Source organism: Suricata suricatta, chromosome 7 (assembly GCF_006229205.1).
Source record: "Suricata suricatta isolate VVHF042 chromosome 7, meerkat_22Aug2017_6uvM2_HiC, whole genome shotgun sequence".
NCBI lineage: Eukaryota > Metazoa > Chordata > Mammalia > Carnivora > Herpestidae > Suricata > Suricata suricatta.
In genome coordinates this window covers 61139659-61163907 of record NC_043706.1, presented here as the reverse complement: position 1 = coordinate 61163907, position 24249 = coordinate 61139659, and the positions used below count along the sequence as shown (strand labels likewise).

At 36.6% G+C, this 24249-nt stretch overlaps 2 protein-coding genes across 3 annotated transcripts in view; one reads left to right on the top strand and one right to left on the bottom strand.

The window, feature by feature from the left end:
• The window catches only part of FAM135A (family with sequence similarity 135 member A), a 129831-nt gene extending 124232 nt beyond the window's left edge, over nucleotides 1–5599 (bottom strand). For both annotated transcript variants that reach the window (XM_029944881.1, XM_029944882.1), the window contains exons 1-2: nucleotides 5347–5599; nucleotides 3675–3763 (exon numbers count right to left, since the gene is read on the bottom strand). The gene's annotated coding sequence lies outside the window, so the exon portion shown is untranslated. The remainder of the gene's footprint in view (nucleotides 1–3674; nucleotides 3764–5346) is intronic.
• On the top strand, nucleotides 5018–6457 carry LOC115295252 (collagen alpha-1(I) chain-like). The gene is made up of 3 exons (XM_029943182.1): nucleotides 5018–5220; nucleotides 5314–5606; nucleotides 6017–6457. The coding sequence occupies exons 1-3, from the start codon at nucleotides 5018–5020 to the stop codon at nucleotides 6049–6051; spliced, it is 531 nt and encodes a 176-aa protein (XP_029799042.1). The 3' UTR covers nucleotides 6052–6457.
• Nucleotides 6458–24249: the final 17792 nt, after the last annotated feature.

Here is a 24249-nt window from a genome sequence, read left to right as displayed (position 1 = left end):
AAATCTTCAAATATCTCATATCCCACACCTAAAAACACAAAATTTGAAGTTGTAAAGATACTGTTATCTTATAGTTCCTTTATAATTTGGTTTTGAAACAGTTGTTAGCTAATAAAAGAGAAATACATGACTACTAATCTTAGAACTGGCACTTAGATTAAAAAGTAAGCATTCTCAAAACAAAACATTGTTCACTTTGGAGGTGCCTGGGTGGTTTAGTAGGTTAAGTGTCTGACTCTAAATTTCAGCTCAGGTCATGATCTCACCATTTGTGAGACTGAGCCCCATGTCAGGCTCGGTGCTCATAGTGCAGAACCTGCTTGGGATTCTCTTTCCCTCTCTCTCTGCTCCTCCCCCAGCTCACACACATCTCTCTCATACAAAATAAGTAAATAAACATTAAAAAAATTGTTCACTTTGGATAACTGTATTAATGTGATAGAAAATCTATAGAAAAAAATTTTTAAACATAAAAAGAATGTTGATAACTCCTGAGAGTATTCCCATAGTAGATTTGCTGAGAATGAAGTAAAGAAACAGAAATAACTTTTATTGCTCATTATGGGACACTTAACGTAAGCCACCTCTGACATTATATCAACAATGAGAAAATAGGTTTAATTTATTAAAACCAGCTCATATAAACTTTTCAGGAACACATCAACGCCATAAAACAAACCTGCCAGTAACATAATACAGAATTTCTTTGAATGTAGCAGGTTATTATTTACTTTTAAAAAACAAGAATAGCTCAAATGACCAAAAACTAGTTACCTCTTTTAACATGAAGAAAAATTCAGAAAGAACCACAGCCATTATCTACCACATAGTTCAAGGAGCTGCCCAGCATCACTTAAAATATTTCACCTTATTGGTTATCTCAACAGATGACAAAGCTCAGAACCAGAACAAAAAGAATTATAATTTTCTCTTTGAAAAAAATATTCTTTTAAAAAAAAATTTTGGGGGGCACCTGGTGGCTCAGTTAGTTAAGCGTCAAAAATTTTTTCTTCTGATTTCACCCCTTAAAGACATTTCTTTGTTTCCTCTGGTTGGAGGACTATTTCAGAACTCCTTTACAAAGCTCGGGCCCTTGGCAAGCATTATATTATATAAGTATTATACTTTGAAATAAAAGTTATTAATGTTATAGAATGGGACTAGTGACAGCCTATACTCTACTTATCCCTCCGGAGGAAAAGAATAAATTTTCAGTAACCCTGAGAAAGAATGAGGGTGGTTTTAAAATCTAGAGTCCTCGATTCCAGAAGACAAAGGTGATGGCACACGAAACATAGGCCTCTAAGGTCTGCAACTGTGACTGTCACTAAGCCCTGACAATGCCGTTTAGACATTTACAGCGAGCAGTACTTCCTGTTGCCGGCCATGACTTATGGGCAACTGGAAGACAGCAAGGAGCAGATGTCAGAGATACCACTGATCTAAAAACAATCTTGAATGAAGCAGCTGCATCCTATAAGACAACTTCAAGGGGATTTCAGTGAAGGAATCCTTCTATTTCTGATTATATTAAGAACTGTAGCAAAAGGACACTTCATACAACTTAACAGAAAGGTTCCCAAATACTATCAATTATACACTTCTATACTGGTAATATAATTTAGAAATACTTTCTGTATTATGGATAGTGTAAAGAGACTTAATCACATAAAAGGAAATATGCTATATTTTCTCAGAATATTGTTTTGGTTAAGAAATAGTTCATAAGGATTATTTCATCAAAATACGACGGGATTATTCAAGTAGGAGAGACCTGGTATAACTTGGCATAATATGCTGGTCACCTCTATATTCCAGTTAAGAAAAAAAGGCTAATTTTTATTAAATTCAGCACAGCATTGATAACTAAGTATGTACATGTTAAAAAAATGCTTATCTTTAAAAATAAAATGGTGAAACCCACTATGGTGCTGTTTTACTCTATTCCTTCTGAAAAATCTAGACCTGACTAAGAACATGTGCTTTGTAACTTTTCTAAAAAATCATTGAGTTCATTAAGCTTTTATTTTTTGTATCACCTTCCTGCTTATTATTCATTTCTAGAGTTTCTTCCTGACAAACAACTCAAGGAAAACAAAAATAAAAAAACACATTCCTTGGAGCACCTGGGTGGCTCGGTTGGTTAAACATCCAACTTTAGCTGGAGTCATGATCTCGCAGTTTGTGAGTTTGAGCCCCACGTCGGGCTCTGTGCTGACAGCTCAGAGCCTGGAGCCTGTTTGGATTCTCTCTCTCTCTCTCTCTCTCTCTCTCTCTCTCTCTCTCTCCACACCTCCCCCACTCATGCTCTGTGTGTGTGGTGTCTGTGTCTCTCTTAACAATAGACGTTAAAAATTTTTTAAAAAACCCACATTCTTCATTTCAAATCTATGTGCACCCATCTATAGCCATTCACTGAAATACACATATGTACATATCACAAAACTCACTTTTAATCAGTTTTTCCTCAATACCTAGAATCAAAGTGAAGGAAATTTGTGCCCTTTCTAATTCCTAAACAGCTCTCACTGTCAAGGTCAATTTCTACAAAAAAAAATTAAAATGTAAGACAATGGAAAATTATGTAGATAACAAAAGATATATGAATAACTCCTACATCTTCTGTCAGTGTCAAATCCTGACAAAGGGCATTTTAATTCTATATATCGAATGTGACGGCATCTGTTTCAATGTATATGAACATTAATATAAGCCAGTATATAGTGTACCAGCACTCTACTAGAAATTTCACAGAAGTCTAAAATTAAATTAAAAAATCTAAATTCCAGTTGATCTGGAATTTAAGCATTCAATTATAATCTTATATAGTCTAAAAGAGATGGAAATAAAGTATTATATAGCAATTTTTGTCTGAGGCGGTCCTAAGCATCTTTAAATAAGGCTTTCTTTGCTATTGAAACATCACTTATTACCCACTTACTACAGGTAGAGACACCTAGATATAGAGGTTAAGTGGCTTCTACAAATTAATGTCATGAGTCATCATAATAGTTTAGATCTTCTTAATGTTTACGTTTGAGAGAGACAGAGAGACAGAGACAGAAAGAAACAGAGAAAGCACAAGTGGGGGGTGGGCAGAGAGAGAAAGGGAGACACAGAATCTGAAGCAGGCTCCAGGTTCTGAGCTGTCGTGGGGCTCGTACTCATGAACTGTGAGATCATGATCTGGGCCAAAGTCAAAAGCTAACAAATGAGCCACGAAATGCCCCTAGTTTAGCTCTTCTGACTTCAAGTCCGGTGCCTGCTGTCCACCATAAATTTTTATTTTAATTTCTAAGAGCACGGAATCAACACACAAACAAAACAAAACAAACCCGACAAGAATTTGTAGGCATCAACTTTTTAAATAAATTATTACCTAAAAATAAAAACATCTGCCTTTGACAGGTGGAAAGCTTCCTTCAGAAGCAGCAGTTATCTCTATTTGCATTGGAAAAATCATTTTTAAAAAGTCTTAAAAGTTGAGGTGTTCATCACCTCTTACCACACACAATAATTGCTGGTTCTTCCAAAAGAGGTGTGGCTTAATGACACTGGATCCTAAATTGTATTTCCCTCCACTTTTATCTCCAGTATCATTTTGAATAGGAAACATTTTTTTTGCCTTGGTGTCTCCCCTCTGTACAACAGAAACAGAAAAAATTAATTCCTACCTGACATAGACAATGTAAGGAAGAATTTACTGTTTGTGGACTGCTTTGAGATTCCAGAACGAAATACATAATCCAGTTGATCTTCAACCCTAGAATAAAGGCAAACTTCACTGAAAGTAACTGCTTCAGCAGATACCTTCAAAATAAAATACTACACCATTATTTAAACACAGTGGTTTTATGTAAATGAAAAGGGGGGCTCCAACACTGGTTAGAAAGGTCTTTTGCCCAATTTAAAAATTTAATACTTCTATTCTCACATATTTTTCATTCAGTAGGCACACTACACCTAGTAATAAATTACTAAAATTATATGCATTTATTAAGAGAACAGAGACCCTCAAGGAGATGATGCAATCAGTTGCAAAAGTAAATATATAAAACATCAAATTAATAACGAATTCTCTAAAATAAAATGTGTTAAATTTCATTTAAGGTCAGCTCTTGGAAAACTGTATTTACTGAAGGGCAACAAAATTTCCAAATTTTAACCTTATGTTTGTAGATAAGCCTTTAACAAATCTTAACCCTTTATACTTTCATCAAGTCTATATTCAACTTACTTCTTCTGGCATATAAATATAATTCTTAGAAATTAAAGGTCCAATCAGTAAACTAAGAAGTTTATTGCTACTGTCACTCTTTTGATGATATTCTCAGGGAAGGAAGAAAAAAATGAAGAGATTTTATTAAATTGAAAGCTGAATTAAGATTACTGAGTGCATACCTAACTTAGGTAAAAAACAGGAGAGAGAACTCTTCAGAGATAACGAAAAGTACAACAGACTGAAGAGGCTCTATCGATGCAAAAGCAAAAAACAAAAACAACAAAACAAAACCTCAAAACACCAAAAGCAGTTTGAGAGAGAGAGAGAGAGAACACCCAAGATTAGATAACAGAAATAAAGGAATCAAGGAAAACGACGGGAGGACGAGAACCATCAGACGGAAAGCGATGAAACAGGGTACCAAAAGAGAGCTAAACATTAAGGGAGTGAGGGCCTGCCAAGGTAAGGTGGGGCACTGGAATGAACTCCAGCGCAAAACGACGTTAAAGCAAACACAATCAGAAACTCACAAAAGAGAACGAAGATGAAGTGCCGACGGGAGAAAAATGAGAAGAGAGACAAGGAAGAAATTATAGAGGCAAACTTGGTCGGTGAGGGTAAGGAGAGTCGGGAAGAAGAGCCAGACTAGGGATGCACAGTTAGAAGAAATCGAGGGGAGCAAAAGGAGACACTGCCTCAACGCAGAGACCAGCCGAGCCAAAAGGGCACGTGGGAGGAGGGGATGAAAAAGCATAACTACGAAAGGGGGGGTAAAAGGAGGACAGAGCGGCGAGGATGGAGCAGACGGCTCAGGGCAGGCGAGGTCTGGGAACCGGAGGAGTGAGGTTCAGGAAGAGACGGCCGAAGGACGTGCCGCAGGGGAGGCAGGGAGCACCCGGTGAGCGCCGTGGCTCCTCGCCACCCGGAGGGCACTCTGCACAGCCGTCCCCACCGACCTTCAGCGGGCCCGGAGCTGGGCTCCGACCCGGAGCAGCCGGGTGAGGGGCCGGAGCGGGCGAGCGGGGACAAGGAGAAGGAGGCCGCTTCCTGCCGGGCCGTGGGAAAGAGGGAGGGAGGGGTCCCGGGTATAGGGAACCCGAGAGACGAAGAAGACAGAGGCTTACCTTTCGTCGGGCTTGGCCTCCTCCACCGCCTGTCGGACCGAGGAGCTTGTTGTCCTGCAGGAAAAAGACGGCCCTACCCGGGTCAGCACCATCCCGCCCCGGGCCCCCTCACATCGCCATCGCACCAACCGCAACCTCCGCAACGGAGAAGCCCGTTCGTCACCGCCGCTCGGCTACTGGCCCACCACGGCCAGTGAGCATGCGCAGTCGCCCCAGTCCCGAGGGATCCCCGGCCAGCCAGCGCTACCTGCGATCAACAGGTCTCCGGCCCCGCGGCCCCGCCCCCGGCCTTCTCTCACCTCCCCACTCCTCCCTCGTCCCTCCCCTCTCTAAGGCTAAGCCCCGCCCCTTCGAAGCACTTCGCCCCTCCCCTCCCCCTAGTTCCAAGCCTCTCAACCGCCTCTCTAGCTCCAGAGCCAACAGAGATTTTGGGATTTGTCCGCTCAATTCGGCTCTCGATCCCAAGTTCTCGCGAGAATGGGAGTTTTGCGTCAATAAAATGCGCGAACGCACATGGGAATGTCGGAATAGGGGTTTAAAGAAACAAAACGAGTGGTTTTATTTTATGCTGAAGAGAAGGGTACAGGAGGGGCGCAAAAGGAGGGAGTGCTAAGACCGGCTTTATTTCTCACGCTTTTCTTGCCCTCTTGGCTGCGGGTCCTGGATGAAGAGCCCGATCCCTGCGCTACTCCCCTTGCGCGGTAGGAAAGGAAGCTGCCGGAGATCACGCTGGCTCCAGACTGCTGGCGTTTAGGGACTTACTGCATTTTTGGAGAAATCGTGGATGCTGCTATGGTTACCGCTTGGTTACTGATGCCTACAAAGGCGGGGATGGGGGCGATGAAGTGAAGTCTTTAGCTTTGAAATTCCATTAAAAGAAACCTATGATTTGGATATCCCTTGAAGGATAAACTTCCATTGGTTTACTTTATCATCCCAGCTTCTGAATCTAATCGTGGCGAACTTTTTGTAACTATGTTACTAAAGCAAAGTTAATGAAAAAAAGGAAATTGTGGCTGTGGTGTGAAAAGTGAATTAGGAGGATGAATCGTGTTGGTTATAGAACAATGAGTGTGCGTAATGACATTAAACTGTACTTAAAAAATGGTTAAAATGGTAAATTTTCTACGAATGTTTTAATAAAAACGAATTCAAAAGAAAATAGTTTGTGCATTTATTTGGGAATACAGATCTTCCTTGAGTTATGACAGAGTTAAGACTTTATAAACCCATCATAAATTGAAAATATTGTGAGTTGGGGGTGCCTGGATGGCCCAGAGGGTTAAACATCAGATTTGATCTTGGCTCAGGTTATGATCTCAATGTTTCCTGAGTTCGAACCCCCTGTCAGACTCTGCTTTAACAACACAGAGCCTGTTTGGAATTTTCTCGCCCTCTCTCTGTCCCTACCCCACTGGTAGTGCGCATGCTCGCTCTCTGGCTCGCTCTCTAAATAAATAAATAAATAAATAAACAAACAAACTTGTAAAAAAAAAAATCCCTGGGGTTCCTGGGTGGGCACTTCTGCTCAGGTCATGGGCTCAAGTCATGATCTCACTGTGGGCTTGAGCCCTACCTCCGGCTCTATGGTGACCACTCAGAGCCTGGAGCCTGCTTGGGATTGTGTGTCTCCTCTCTGACTCACCTTTGCGATCTCGATCTCTCTCTCTCTTTCTCTCTCTCTCTCTCTCAAAATGAATAAACATTTAAAAATTTTAAACAAATATTGAATTGAAAATGCATGAAATACATCTAGCTTACAAAGCATACACAGCCTAGCCTAGCCTCCCTTAAATGTGCTCAGGATACCCGTATTAGCCTGCAGTTAAGCAAAATCATGTAACACAGAGTCTATTTTATAATAAAATGTTGAATGTGTCATGTAATTTCTTAAATACTGTACTGAAATGGAAAAACAGAATGGTTCTAAGTGGATTGGTTGTTTACCTTCAGGATTGCATGGTTCACCGGAGCTGTGACTCATTCCCACTGCACAGTGTTGGGACAGAATATACAGCACTTTGCAAAAAAATTTTTTTTCAAAATTTTAAGTTTGTTTTTTACGGAATTCTTATCACTTTCTCACCATAGTAAAGTTGTAAGTGACAAGTCAATCCATCATAAGTAAGGGACCATCTGTAATGATGCCTTGTAGCCTAGGCCATTTGAGGGATAGGTTTTGAATAGAATTTATCTTCTGGTTTTTCTTCATCTTAGTATGTATTTTTAACATGATTGTGTGTGCCTTGTAATCTTATCATTAGCAGTCTATTAGCATTTGCATGAATGGTCTGCTTTCCTGGTTCCTAATGTCCTTTTTTTAAGTAGCCAAATACCATTTTAATATCCTTTCTCATAAGGATCTATTGTTTTGTGATTTGAATTTATAGGCTCAAAACTGAAAGGCTTTTATATTCCTTTAGTTCTGTCTAAACATATATGTCTGTCTTAGAAACATATATGAAATATTCCATTATTTGCATTTACACATCTATACCCTCCCTAAAATACACCCTGTGCCAAGATCCCTTCTCTGTTACATGTTCTTTTTATTCAAATCACATTAAACATTTTTAAATGTTTTATTTATTTTTGATACAGAGAGAGACAGAATATGAGAGGGGAAGGGGCAGAGAGAGAAGGAGACACAGAACCTGAAGCAGGCTCCAGGCTCTGAGCTTATCAGGACAGAGCCCAACGTGGGGCTTGAACCCATGAACATGAGATCATAATCTGAGCTGAAGTTGGAGGCCTAGTTGACTGAGCCACCCAGGTACCCCTCAAATCACATTTTTAAATCATCTATGTGCCAGACAGTGTACTAATTTTGGAGGGTACCAACATGAATAAAGAGAGCTTGGGTGGAGTGTTTGCATAATTGCTTTATGATGTAATATGTATAGTGCAGAGATAGGTGCACAAGGAGGAGCTTCTCTGGAGCTCAGAGGAAGCTGATGAATCCAATTTGGGCTATAAGAGGTCATGAGTCAGGAAAGATTTCCAAGAGAAAATGTTTCCAGGGAGAATAAAGTGGGATATGTATGTATGTGTGTGGAGGTGGAGAGATAAAAAGGGAAAGAAATCACTTAGAACTATGTAATAAGAAACTTATCTTTGCACAGAACTAAATCTGAGAGCAATTTGATGGGATTTGAGGATGTGAGGTTTGAGAAGTAGGCAAAGATCAGATTATGGTGAACCATTGAAGGATTTCCAGGAAAAAGCTATTTAACTGGTATTTTTGATTACCTATTCAGAGTGTGCCAAGCACTGTACTAGTTACTAGGGTACAATGAAGATCAAGTCAGTCCCATTGCTCAGGAAATTTACAATCTGGTATGGGCAAACATGCTCCTCAGATGCCAATAAATTGTACTAAGGAGTTAAAATTGGGGTAGGCACAGGTTGTTTGGGAGCCCAGAAGAGGAGAAGAATTTAACTAATCTAGAAATTTAGACAAAGTTTCCTGGAAATTATTCATCAATAAAATATAAAATAATATCTTAAAGAAAATTAGAAAAATGATGATATCTCTTGGCATACAGGCTATTAGAGAATGCATTGATCTAATTGTCATATTGCCTGGGTTAAAGTTCTAGATTCTGCAGTATACTGTGTAATCTTGGTCTTGCTTTTCCCATATAATAAGACAATCAGATTATAGTGTCTAAGGTCCTTTAGAAACTTTATGATTCTAAATTTACTTCCCATTTATTTCCCCACATTTTGAGTCAGACTTTAGGCTAATTAACATTTTTTTGTATCACATTAATGGACATTAAGCTGAGTCTTACGTTATATGTGTCATTTTCCTTCCAAATCATGAATACTCAAAGAATGGAAGGTTTAGAATACTTTCTATCCTGTAGTTGGTTTATATAATTTAGCAAAGAACATTTTTGAATCTTTAGTAAACCTTTCTAATTGGAGTATTCCCTTCAACTGAAGATCAAGTTATCTCTCCCCTATAAAATTGCACAATATTGGCTCAGCTAAAGTTGAGACACTAGAAGAAATGAATATTATAAATTTGAAAACAGCCTCAGGGAAATATGTCTTTATTTGTCTGTTGCTAGATATTACTTCATTAAGCAAGTAAGCTTGCTTTTTCCTTCCTGGGATTTATGATCTTTAAAATATTCTTGTTGATTTCAGTAGGTCACTGTCAACTTAAAATTTTTAATTAAAAACTATAATCAAAATTATTCCACTTTTTTCCAGGAATATGGCTCTTTTGGGTATTTTAGACAGGGAATTCTGACTTCCTTTTAAATTAAAAAAATTTTTTTATGTCTGGTAAGAACTGGAGTATTCTCTAGTAAATAGAATATTATACTATTAATAAGATACTAACTCCCATTTAGGGGCAGTCACTCTTGTCTCTGTGTATAGATTTAATCATGTGCAACTTGAGGGAGTGGCTATAGTACTAAAGGGTAAGCCTTTTAAAAGTTATATAAACTTAACAACAAATATGAGATGGGACAAAACAGTTTCATTACAGAACTTCCTTCATGGTTATAAACAGCTACAAACTAGAAAGGCAAATGTATTACTTCATAACTTAATGTTATAACATTATTTCATGACTTAATAGCCATGGTCTTTCTGGAGGAACCACCACATAAAACTTAATTACCAATTTATTCTTCCTGTAATGTAACAGGAAGAAAAAAAAGTGTTTTCCTTCTTTTTAAAATATATATTTTTAATTTTATTTAAGACAGAGACAGTGGGAGTGTGGGAGCAGAAAAGAGAGAGAGAAGGGGAGGGAATCCCAAGCAGGCTCTACACACAGCCGGCCCAGAGCCTGATGTGGGGCTCAAACCCACGAAACCACAAGATCATGACCTGAGCCGAAACCAAGAGTTGGATGCTTAACTGACTGAGCCACCCAGCCCCTTTTTCAAACTTATAATGTTAATTGCTTCTGAGAGGGAAACTTGGAGTGCTTGCTGAAGGAAAGAAAGAAGACTTTATTGTGTATTCTTCTGAGTTAGAACCTAGTGAATGTATTCAAGGAAACAATTATTTGAGTCTATGTAAAATACACTTGATCTTAGCCAAAAGGCCAAGAAGCTATGAGTCTATGTAAAATAAATAGTTTTTAAAATGTTTATACAGTAGTCTTTAACAATGATATTACAGGGGGAAAAACCCTGATAGTTACATAACTGATTACACTGCAAACAAGTTTTGTTGTACACTGTGAAAGGAGCAGACAAGCAGTGACTTTTGAGTTGCAACTCAGATTATCTGGATTTCCAGACAGTGTCTGCTTGGATAATTCAGAGAGAATCTGTCAGACAGAAGACAGTCCTCCCACCACCATCCCATGGAATCATTCCTGTGAAGCATAATTATCTAGTATCAAGTAACAGTAATTAAATGATTCCTGAATTATTCTCTTCCTTATATGCTTGAAGCTTACCTTGTTTTTTTAAAAATAATATTTATATTAGTTACTATTTGATCTGTGATAGCAAACATATTAGGGCAAGAATCTCAATCTTCTAATGACTCAGGCATTCTAATCTTGACTACTGATCTTTAAGCCAACTCTAGTTAGATAACTTCTGCTTCATATCAGACCTTGTCACATATCAGACATCACACATAGTGCTGACTCCTCTTACTCAACATGTCTCAAACTAGACTCATCCTGCTCCACTTTCCCCAATCACACACAGCTCCGTTGCTCTCCCAACCTTCTAGTTTCTAATTGCCCTCTTTCCCCCAGCAGTTACTTAGGCCAAGGACCTCACAGCCATATTAGTAACTTCATAGATGAGGACATAGTCAAAAATTCAAAATATCTTTCTAATATCAATTTTCTTATATATTTGCATAACTGTTTTCTAGCTTCTTGATCTGTAAGGTATCATAATAAAAAGTTGCTTCATGAGGATGTGAAATTATTACGAAGATCTTTTACCAAAAAAAAAAAAGGTATCCCTTTCTGATTGTTCCTGTCACTGGCACGAGTAATAAGAAGTAATGATAGATTGATAAGATCAACTGAATTTATAACAAGAAGCATTCATAATCAGTGCCTAAACCCTTTTGATAAACAAAACATACAACTCAAATCTCCTATGTCAGTTTGCAGACCTCCATAGGGAACGCAAAATTAACTCATATATTTGAAAATATATCTCTTCAGCAGAAAAACTGTCTACTTCTTAGGTTTTACATTGGGAATATTGATGGGGGTGCAGAGGGGGAACTATAATAAATAATTTTTCTATATTAAAGTTATCATTATGCTTTCTTTCATGGTCAACTACCAAATTTATTTATCCTTAGATTGATTTAAACATGTAGCAGTTGCCAAATTTATCTTGGGTACAGAAAAAGGAAAGCTTTGTATTAGGAAATACAAATCTTATTCATTATTTCCATTATGTCTTTAAAAGCTACCTAAACCATTCCTCCCACCCCCCTTCCTCACTCCCAATTTATTTAGAAACAAATGCAACCTAAAGTGATCTGGGAGCTGAGTAAATGGTTAGCTTATGGGTGATTCTATTTATAGAAACTTCTCAAAGAAAATATATGCCCATGGGCTTACTTTACTCTTAATATGAGCTTGAGGTTTTAATTAAAAATTTATTTTTTAGATATAATACACTGTGGTTATTATTTTTCTTGAGCGAGCTCTGATAGTTTGTGTCTTTCAGGGAAAATTTGTCCACTTCATTAACTTATCACGTTTTTTGGCATAATGTTTTTTACAATACTACCTTATGATCTTTTTATGTTTTAATTTTTTTTGAGAGACAGAGAGACAGTGAGAGCAGAGGAGGGTCAGAGAGAGAGAGAGGGAGACACAGAATCTGAAGCAGGATCCAGGCTCTGAGCTAGCAGTTAGCTGTGCTGAGAGCTAGCTCAGAGCCTGATGCAGGGCTTGAACCCATGCACCGTGAGATCATGACCTGAACCGAAGCCAGACGCTTAACTGATTGAGACACCCAGGTGCTCCTCTTATGATCTTCTTAGATAAATGTAATGATGTCACATCTCTCATTCTTGATATTGCTGTAATTGTGTCTTCTCTTTTCCCCTGATCAGTGTGACTTGAAGTTTGTCCATTTTATTAATCTTTTACCAAGAGTCAGCTTTGTTTTCACTGATATTATCTATTGTTCTGTTTTCTACATCATTAATTTCCACTTTGGTCTTTATTATTTACTTTCTTCTGCTTGCTTCGGGTTTTGTTATTCTTGTTTTAATTTAACTCAGGCTGTTAAAGGTGACTGACACCTTTGTTCTTTTCTATATGAGTGTTAGTATACTTAAATTTTTTTTCTAAGTATTGCCTTAGTCAAATCCTACAAATCTTGTCATGTTTATTTTCATTTTCATTCTGTTCAAAATACTGTCTAATTTCTAATTTCATGAGCCCCATAACACATTTAAAAGTATGATACTTAGTTATAAAATATTTGAGGACACTTTTAGAGATATTTCGTATGACTCAGAGAATATGTTTTGTATGACCTGAATCCTCTAAAATGTGTTGACATTTTTTAAATGGCCCAGAATATGAGTGATTTTCATAAATATTCTGTGCACATTTGAAAAGAATAGGTATTCTTCTGTTAAGGGGAATATTCTATAAATGTCATTTACGTCAAGTTGTTTGGTAGTATTGTTGAAGTCTTCTATACCTTTACTGATTTCTATGTGTTCTATCCATTATTGAGAATTAGGTGTTGAAATTGCTGATTATAATTATGGATTTGATATTTCTGCCTGTGGCTTTACCAACTGTCATGTATTTTGAGTCCTTTTATTAAGTGTATGTATGTTTAGGATCACTATGGTTTTCTTTATGAAATATATAACATATTATATATAACTTGTCATTATGAATGTCCCTCATTGATCCTGGTGATTCTTTTTTTTTTTTTTCTGTGAAATCTACTTTGTCTAGTATTCATACCAACATTCCAACTTTCTTTCTTTTAACTCATGTTATCATGGTATATCTTTTTTCATCATTTTATTTTTAACCAATGTGTGTCTGTCTATATTTAAAGTGAGCTTCTTGAAAGTATGCATCATATATATATGCCTTGCTTTTTTTAATCCAAACTGACAATCTGCCTTTAATTGGAATGTTTAGACTATTTGCATTTAGTGTAGTTACTGACATGTTAGGGTTTAAATCTACTATCTTGCTGTTGATGCTTTGTTTGTATCTTCTGTTCTTTTCCCTTTTTTCTTACTTTTTGTCTTATTTTGTATTAATATTTTTACAAGATTACATTTTATCTTTTTTGTTGGCTTATTAACCACTGCTCTTTATTATGGTATAATAGTTTAAGGGTTAACATATATATTTTTAGCTTATTACCATTTACTTTTAAGGGATATTATATCACTTCACATGCAGTATAAAAACTCTGCAAAGCATCACAGGCTTTGAGTTATTGTCATACATTTTACATGTATTTCTACATGTATTATAAACTTTGCAATGTATTATTATTTTTGTTTTATACAGTCAATTATTTTTAATTTGAGTAATTAGGGAGATTCTTTTGTATTTACCCCATAGTTGTCATTTCTAGTGCTCTTCATGTTTTTGTGTTCTTCTAAATTTTCATTTGTTATCATTCCTAGTTCTTCTAACATTTCTTTTAATGCAGGTATGCTGATGGTGCATCTCTGCTTTTGTATGTCTGAAAACATCTTCACTTCATTTTGTTTATTCACAGAGTATGGAATTCTAGATTGACACTTTTTTCCCTCTTAGTGTTTTAAGTTGCTGCTCTAGGAGTGCCTGGGTGGCTCAGTAGGTTCAACATCTGACTGTGGCTCAGGTCAGATCTCACATTCGTGGGTTAGAGCCCCGCATTGGGCTCTGTACTGACAGGTAGCTCAGAGCCTGGAGCCTGCTTCAGATTCTGTGTCTCCTTCTCTCTCTACACCTCCCCCATGCTCTGTCTCTTTCTGTATCAAAAATAAATAAAACATTTTTAAAAATTAAAATAAGTTGCTGCTCTACTGTCTTCTCACTTGCATATTTCCAACAAGAAATCTGCAGTTATCCTTATTGGTGTTCTGGTTGTATAATATACCTTCCACTGCCCCTGTCCTTTCTCCATTCCTGATTTTAAGCAATTTGATCATGATGTGTTCTGGTGTAATTGTCTTCTTGTTTTTTTGTCCTTCAGGTTTGTTGTGTTCATGGATCTATGAATTTACATTTTTCATCTATTTTTTAACACATTTGACCATTATTTATTTAAATATTCTTCTCTACCCTTCTTTCCTTTCTGAGGGGAACAATCATTACACATATTTTAGATGCCTTACAGTAGTCCTACAGCTTATTTGTGTTCTTTTTAAAATTTTCTTCAGTTTTTTTTCCCTTCTGTGTTTCATTTTGGATAGTTCCTATTACTATGTTCCCAGGTTCAGCAATATTTCTATATCTATTGTGATGTTAATCATTTCCAGTGTATTTTTCATTTCACACATTGCGGTTTTCTAATATAGGATAGGGAAAATTATTTGATATAATTTTTATATTGTTTGTATCTTCACTTAACATGTTCAATATTTCCTCTAGTTTCTTGAGTATATGAATATAGTTATGTCTTTTAATGTCCTAATAATCTGTGTCATTATCTGTATCATTTCTGGGTCAATTTCAATGGATTGATTTTTCTCCCTATGATGCATTGTGTTTTTCTGGTTGAATGCCTTTTATTTGATTGCCAACATTGTAAATTTCACTTTGTTGTGCTTCAAACACTTTTGTGTTCCTGTAAGTATTCTTGATCTTGTTTTGGAGTGCAACTAAGTTGTTTGGAAACAGTTTGATCCTTTCAAGTTTTGCTTTTATGCTTTGTCAGGAGATATAAGAGGAGAATTTAGTTTATGACTAATTTTTCCTTAATATAAGGCAAAGCCCTTATGAGTACTCTATGATGTTTTGTCATAGAGGGTTCTTCCCTCATGAATAAGGTTAGTGCCCTTTTAAAAGTAGCCCAGAAAAGCTCCTTTTCTCCTTCTGCAATGGAAGGATATAGTAAAAAAGTACCATCTGTGAATGAAGAAGTGGGTCCTCACAAGACAATGAATGTGCTGGCACCTTGATCTTGGACTTCTAGCCTCTAGAACTATGAGAAATAAATTTATGTTGTTTATAGATCATCTAGTCTATAGTATAGTTTATAACAGCCCAAATAGACTAAGCCAAGAACATTCATGCCACAGCATTTTCTAGTGTCTTAGCATAGAGAGGGTCTTCCAGTTTCCTAGACAATTTTTGCTTTACATTGTTCTTACCACAGTAAGAATGTAGGTAGGTAGAAAAGATTAAAGGTTGAAAATATTCTTTCTGAAACTCTCCCTTCCCTCAATATACTTTCATAAAGTATAAAAGGTTTAAGCTGGATTACATCTACATGCAGAAAATACCTACTGCATAAATATTGAGTTTTGTCCAGGGAAGACTATTCTTCTACCTGTCAATTTGGTAAAGTGAAATGACTATTGTTACATTGTTTTCAGATTTGAAAAACTGTGTGAATCTGGGCTAACCATGTAAGCACCCTAGCCCTCAGTTTCTACTTCTGTACTGTGAGCAGGATGCCAATGTCATAAACTTCAAGGTCTGTGAGTCTCCTGTGTCAATAACATCATCAATTCTACTCCACTTATTGCTTTCATTGCTTTCACTATGCTTTGATGTTTTCTCAGGCTATTTACTTAAGTAGAAAGGGGAGGAGTAGGGTAGATTTGGGGCCTATTTGATCTGCTCAGTTACTTATAAATCCTCAACTTGGAATCTGATTTATTTTTTCTGGCCAAAGTGATTGTATTTACAGGGCAATCACAAATACTTCCTATGTACTTTTCTGGCATAAGAGGATATTCATCTTACATTGAGTTTTTTTGGTATATATGTTAGTATATAAGTTCCTGTAAGATAGAAAACTTATTTTGCTCTTCTTTCTATCTGGGTATAGAGCCTTGTACAAAGCAGACTTCAATAAATGTTGTACTTTATGATTATGCCTTCACATATCTTATCTTATTTAATGAAACAATTCATTAACAATGCATGGTAAGATAATATTTAATTTAGAATTCTGGACCTCTAAGAAAAAATTTCAAACTGAACTCATTTACCTTTTTTTAATCCTTAAAGGGTTAATCTATTATTTTTAGACTTGCTAGGCACAGTACAATAATAGGGTAATAAAATTAGTCCTGCTTGAAATTAGTTAATGAATCCTTTGCAAACAAACTAATCATCTATCTTTCTTAGATGCAGAGAGAGGATAAAATCCAGTGTTACATGATTTTTTATTTTAAATGAAGATATTGTTTAGCTCATCTTCTTCTCTATTTCTACAAGACAAATGAAGGAGCTTTAACATTCCTGAACTGATATGTTCAAGGTCCCTTGGATACAGTAATTTTTCTAAAACTGTGTTTCATTTCACTAATAATAACAAGGCCCAAAATTAGCCCTCCTCCTTTTCTTCTTTCCCCTTTCCCTCCTCCTCCTCTCCTCCTCCTCCCTCTTCTATTTTCTTCTTCTTCTTTTTTCTTCTAGCTTACTCTGAATGTCTTCTGCTTCAGTTTATGCAGAGCCATCCTCCCCATTGCTAAGTGATTTTCCTAAAATGCAAATTTTAGTATGTTTTTATGCTTATGATTAAAATCCTTTGGTAGCTATCTAGGGTCAAGTGCAGATTTCTTAGCAAGGCTTATAAAGGCTTATAAACTCTGCATCTGGGATGGAAATAATAGCAGCAGAAGGTGCAAAGGAGCAGGTGGAGCAAATGGAATGTTTAAATAAGGTGGCTGAGGCAGCTTTTGAGAGATGAGAACTGCTACTTGTTATCCAGTAGAGATCGAGGTTTTTACTTAGACAAGAGTATTTCCAAAGTACCAAGACTAGGATGAGGATAAAAGACAAAAAGGAGTTGAACACAGAAAGTATGACTCCCATTTTATGGAGTGACATATGTGTGTGAGGAAAATGGGCAGGTAGTTTATCACTTTAGTTTATAGGTTGCTGGACTATCAGACCACACCATTACCAGAAGGAGAAAGAACATCTCTTGGAGATCATGGATATTGAGTCAGATTCAGTGACTGTATGGGCTTTTGAATTGTTTCTCTTGGGAAGAAGATACATAGCTCTGTGTGGGGAGAAGAGTGGAAGCTATATGATGACCAGGAGGATAAACCTGGAAGAAGCTGGCTAGCTGTCCAAACCTGTTTCTCTCTTCTCCTGGCACAAATAGATCACATTTCCAGCCTTCTTTGCAGTTAGAAGCAACCATGTGAGTCAGCCCTAATTAGCAGGATGCTAGTAGAAGTGATGGGTGCCACTTCTTGACCTAATGCACGTCACAAATATCTCATGTATGATATTCCCTTGCTCCTTGTTTGCGGATTAGATGCCAGTTCTCAAGGTGGCCTCTGAGGTCATGTAATGAAGTTGGCAAGGGCTCCATTAGCCTGAATCTCTGAATGATCATGGGGACAGTACATCATACACTCTGCTCCAGAACCACCTTCTTCACCTGCTTTGATGTTGCCAGTGGTTGGACATCATAGGAATAAGAAATAAACATATTTTGTTAAACCATAGGGATTTTAGGGTTTATCTCTTGCAGCAACTAGTGTTCCCTTAACTAATACAACAGATAATATTTTTAAAATCATGTTTGGGAAATATCCATCTACTCCTAGTTTACTGTGGGTGTTTAAAAAATCAACAATTGGTGTTAAATTTATGAGGTACTTCCTTGTTTCCTTTTTCAACTTTTTATTTAGATTTATTACATACTTTTTTCTTTTTCAAGTTTGTTAACATACAGTTTAATAGTAGTTTATGTGTAGAATTTAGTGATTCACCACTTACATATAACACCCAGTGCTCGTCACAAGTGTCCTCCTTAATACCCATCAATCATTTAACCCATTCCCCTGCCCACCTCCCCTCCAGTACCCCTCAGTTCTCCATAGTTAAGAATTTGTTTCCTGGTTTGTCTCTCTTTTTTCTTCCTATGTTCATCTGTTTTGTTTATTAAATGCCACATATGAGGGGCATCTGGATGGTTCAGTCAGACAAACATCCAACTCAATTTCAGCTCAGGTCAAGATCTCATGGTATGGGATCAAGCCCCACTTCAGGCTTCATGCTAAGAATAGGGCCTGCTTGGGATTCACTATCTCTCTCTCTCTCTCAAAATAAATAAACACTAAAAAAGAAATATTCCACATATGAGTGAAATCATATGGTATTTGTTTTTCTCTGACTGACTTAGCATAATACTTCCTGGCTCCATCCACATCATTGCAAATGACAACATTTCATTCTTTTCTATGGTTGAGTAAGATTCCATTGTGTGTGCATATGTGTGTGTGCATGTGTGTATTTTTATATATTAGGTACACTTTTCCTTCCATTTCATGAGAGTAAAATTTCTTTAGGGGGGGTTGATTTTTTAATGTACTTTTTAATTTAATTTACCATATTTTTTTAAACATTTGTCTCCATCTATATTCATAAATATATTGTGTTTAATTTCCTGTCCTTTCTTTCTTTCTTTCTTTCTTTCTTTCTTTCTTTCTGTTTTTCACAAACATATATTGCTTAATTTCTTTCTCTTTTTTCTTTTTTTCTTTTCTATAGGGTCTCCCTTCTTCCCCTATGCCCTTTCCCTCCTTTTCTTTGCATTTTTCATCTTTTGGTATTAGGTTTGTACTAAATTTGTAAAATTAATTTGGAAGCTTTGTTGTGGTGGTGGTGGTGGTTGTTATATTGCATAGGATTTTAAAATAATTTATTAAAAGCATCTGGCCTTAGAGTCTTTTTATATTTTATTACTTAAGATAGGTTTTTGCCTTGTATATATTATTTTTTATTATTTTTGGTTATGCCTATGACTTAGACACCAAGTCAGAGCCTGCACAGGTTATGTGGGGAATAGTCAAGGAAAGGATAATGGCCAGAATACATACCGTAGAAGTTCTGCATAGGTAATGACCTGGTTTTTATGAACATATTTCTATGTAAAATATTTTAAACCAACATAGAAATATAGAGAGAAATATAATGAACACCTGAGCCCTGACAACCCACCTTTGTCAAATCTGTTTATTTTGCCTTTTTTTTTGTTTGGTTTTTTTTTTCCCTGTGTGGCTTTCAGTGGGATCACTGCTTTTGAAAGTGGATCTTGATCCTACTTATATTAGGAATTTTAGCCATAGTTTGATAGAGTTATTTTTCATTGTTGTAGAATTTTTACTTTGAAAAGTTCATTATCTTGTGATTTTTTAAAATAAAATTTGTAAAATATTTATATCAAAACAAGCTGTAATATAAACATAATACAACTAATTATAAGATTATGTAGGTTGCATGCTAGTTACATTAGTTTTATTTAATTAGTTCCTATACAGGCAATATAATATACTTGTCAATAATTCTGGCTCTTGCGGCACCTGGGTGGCTCAGCTGATTGAGAGTCCAATTTTAGCTAAGGTCATGATCTCACGGCTTGTGAGTTTGAGCTTCGTATCAGGTTCTGTGCTGAGAGCTCAGAGCCTGGAGTCTGCTTTGGATTCTGTCTCTCTCTTTCTGCCTCTCTTTCACTCGTTCTGTTTCTCTCTCAAAAATAAATAAAAACATTAAAAAATAAAAATTCTGGCTCTTAAAAAGAAACAAACAAAACTTTGACTTAATTTTTGCCTCAGCTGTGGACCTCTGGCAAGTTACTGTCTTAAGTTTCTTCATCTTTGAAATGATGAAATAATGGCTATTTTATGGAATTACGGCAAACTTTGTTGTGAGCAAAAGCAGGTAAGGTGCTTGGTTGGCTCAGCACCAACTTCATGGTAAGAATTCAATACAAAATTAACTCATTTGATGTCAGGAGTTTTTGCCTAAAAAATTAAGTTCCCTTTATGTTCTTGCACTTAGGAAATGAAATATTGCTTTGGTGTTTTATGAATTAAGAGTGAACTCAGCTCCAAAGTGGATGCAACCTGGTTATATTTGTTCTATGAAAATGGAGGTCGCCAACTTGCTGTGTCCCCTCACTCACCCACCCTCCACCCCTTCGTGTCTGGTTGGAGGGAGGAGTGGCAAAGAAGTTGTATCACTTGTCATTGTCACATCACAGGCTGCTCTAAGGAAAACATAGCCATGAATCTAGTCTCTTCTCTTAGTCAAAAGAAGGGCATATGCTCCCAGTGCTGTTCTCCCTTCAGGAGCAGGAGGATTTCTCAGATTGGGGCCATATGTGATCATCATAGACTCTCACTTCCAATTCCCCATGTCCATCCTCCCTAAGTTGGGATGCAACTCTGTGCTTCATCACAGCTCACAGCCTCGTCGAAGTTGAAACAAACAAAGATTTACTGGCCTTTATAACAAGCAAGGCCATGCTGTTTAAAAGAAAACAAAAAACGATTCTGTTGACAATGCATCTTTTCATCTGTCAGCTTCGGTGGTTGTGCACTAATGGAGATGAGATGGCAAACTTTCCAGGGGGAATTAAGCCGTCAGCAGCAGCACTTAGGGAGATTACTGGCTTGCTGAAATATGAATATAAAACACCTGACTCATCAAATTATTTCCTAGAATAGTTTGCTGGGTGGAGGCTCACCAAGTTAATAACTGAACCCACCCACAAGTCTATTGGCATATTTATGCTTAATGACTCTGTATCCACCCAGAAAGATAAAGAAGCTTTGATATCCTGCTCAGTTGACTGCGAAGAGGAACATGACTCATTAGGATGTTAAACTAGTCTTCTGGAGACTGTACCACAACAAGCCTGGGGCAGATGATGAGTCAAGAAATAGAACGTACAAAAGGAAGAAAATCTTGTGCAAGAGAAACATAGGGCAGGACAAATAATCTTTGCATTATGAACATGTGAGTCAAGAGTTACGCTAGCTTAGAAAAATAAAAACTAAACATCTCTGCTGTAGAACATTTCTACCTAACTATATATTGTTAAACGATCTAAGCTATGTAAAAGATCTAGCTCAGTGACTGGCTGGCAATTAGTGTCACTCAATATTTGTTTCTTCCCTTCATCTCTGAACTTTGCTTTTTATTTTTTAAGAAAAAGAGTATTTTGAGAGAGTATTTCTATATAGTTTCATGTAAGTTCATATTTCTAAGGTATTAGTGTTTAAAGTCTAGCTCTCTCTGTTGGTTTTATTATTAACAATAATTAAAGATGACAGCAAATTTAGTCATCTATTTCACATTTCTACCATATGGTTCAGAAATTATTTGGGGGAACATTTTGGAATGAAGATTGTTAGCTCACTCTGGTATACTTACTATGATTTTGCCCAGAAAAACCCTGTATATATAGCCAGAATATGAATTTTAAAATATCACTGGTAACTCCATGTAATTACTCATTTTTGAGTGCTAAACTACCAGTTTTGACATTTTAAATTTGGAACCAATCTTTCCAGTTCTTTCCCTGAGGAAATAAATTCTTTGAAATATTAGCAAATTAGAGCAACTTTTTAGCTCTTCCACAATAAATTATTTGGCAGGCTTAAAAAAAATGATGTCACAAGTACCATTAAAAGACATTGCATTCTGAATCAGGGTGACAAACACTCTCACACATAAAACCAAATGTATATAAGGAATGAACAATCTAAAATATTTGAGTGACTCTTTTTTAACTCCTCCCAGTCACTCAGCTTGTGTTTACTTAATGTAGGCAGGTAGTGGTTCTATACATTTGGAACTTCATTAAACTTAAATGTATGAAATAGCCTCAAAAATTTTCTTTCTCAATAATATTTAGTTATACATCTCCCACTTAATGATGTTTTACTAAAGTTGATCTTTTCTAGATTATGTTAATATTGCTATCTTTTAGAGCAAAATATCAGTAAAAAAAAAATCACAAGGATTTGCCTGACTTAATATATATAGCATTTAGATGGGTTGAATTTTATCTCTTTTGAGGATCCACTTCCCTGTTTCAATTCCCTCTCCTCCCCCATGCCTGTCTGCTCCAACACACACCCTTTTGGGCAAGTTTCACTTCAACAGACACAACTTTGTGGTTGGGCCAGTCTGTCTAGAGACAGGCCGTAACCTGTAGGAAGGACGACCAGTGTGCCAGGAGGAGTAAGGCTATCAGTCTGAGGGGCAGGTCGACCTCTTCTCTTTGCTTCTCTACCTAGTATATACAGAAGTAGCCACTATAACTCAACTGTGTAAAGAGTTCTGGCTGGGGTCCAGCTCTTTTTAAGAGTTTACGTATATAGAAGTGTGTGTGTGTGTGTGTGTGTGTGTGTGTGTGTGTGTACGTGTGTACGTGTGTATGTGTGTACGTGTGTAGGTGTGTGTATGTACGTGGGGGTGTGTACTTACCTGTGGGTATGTACGTGTATGTATATGTGTGTGTGCGTATACAGGAAAGAACTAGCATTGTGAAATATCCTTAAGCACCACTGGTAGGCCTGCCTCTTTGAAAAACAATAAAAACAAACTACTTTAAGTAATCTCATGACAGGAAACAACACACTGGAAACCAGAGAATTGTGATGTGGAAAACTCTAAGAACTTAGAACAACAGAAACTAAATAATTTATTAAAATAGCATGTATAATGGAAGTTGAGAATTAGTAGGATGGGAGTTTTAGGAATCAGTTTAGTTTATTAGGCACCTAATAAGGTCATGAAAGCAACTATGACTCAAGTATCTGCCTGGTTTTCATAAGCATCATCAGATTTTTAGTACTCTCATCCTCAAATATAATTGTAAACTATATCCTTTCTTGCATTGCAACTTTCTTAAATTCAAATAACAGTAGTAAAGAATTGGCAAAGAACTGATTGCATAGGTTCCAGAAAAATAAAAGTATTGGTAATTAGAAAAAAAATCTAAGTAATAAAGATGAATAGGTTATTGTAGAATATAAGAGGTATCTATGTCATAGTTTACATTGGTCTAGCTAGAAAGTTGTTACTATTGGGGTGCCTGGATGGCTCAGTGGATTAGAGGGTCCAACTTTTGGTTTCAGCTCAGGGCATGATCTCATGGTTTCATAGGTTTGAACCCCACATTGGGCTCTATGCTGACATCAGGGAGATTGCTTGAGATTCTCTCTCTCCCTCCCTCTCTGCTCTTCCACCACTCACACCGACTCTGTCTCTCTCAAAATAAATAAATAAGCAAACTTTAAAAAAGTTATTACTATTTACTCTACCATTATGGGTTTAAATGCCATGTGTGTGGCTAGCTTTTCAAAAGACATTGTTTTGTTTTGTTTGTGATATGGTATGTACTAAGAATACACATCTGAAAATCATTTATACCCACATCTGACCTAGATGATTATGGAAAGAGGACACTAGAAGTATTAATAATATATATATCACACAAACAATACCATAATGAAAAGTGTTAAGAAATAAGGTTCTTTATCAGTTCTAATTGTTTTATTATCTTCAGAGTCTATCTGATTTTAAGAACTGTATTTCCCTTTTTTTCCTTTAGACACAGAGCACCTCTGTTGTCTTATCATGAACTCTTTCTCACATGGCCTTTAACTTTTTTTTTTCATTTGACCTGCTTTGTTTTGAGATAGAAAGTCAAAGAAGGGAGGAAGTAGGTTACTAATTATCATTACCCTTCCAGAGTTAGTGCAAGTTCATGAGAAACTAAAGCCCTGGGCAGTTCCTCTAACACTCATTGTTTAGAGTTTGTTTATTCTACCTTGTAAATTTGGTTTATAACATGCACCTTACTATTGTTATATTAATTTTTTCCTTGTAACTATTCTGCATTTTCTTTTTTTATTTGTTTGCTTCAGTTTGATTAATTACACTTCAATACATTGCCTTGTCCCTCTTTGATGGACCTTTTCTTAGAC

Excerpts from the sequence above, each read along its gene's own strand:
- LOC115295252 (XM_029943182.1), top strand. The coding sequence starts at position 5,018 with ATGGAGCAGACGGCTCAGGGCAGGCGAGGTCTGGGAACCGGAGGAGTG. Across the intron at positions 5,221-5,313 it reads CTCCGACCCGGAGCAGCCGG|GGAACCCGAGAGACGAAGAA; the intron begins GTGAGGGGCCGG and ends TCCCGGGTATAG. Across the intron at positions 5,607-6,016 it reads GCGCTACCTGCGATCAACAG|AGCCCGATCCCTGCGCTACT; the intron begins GTCTCCGGCCCC and ends TCCTGGATGAAG.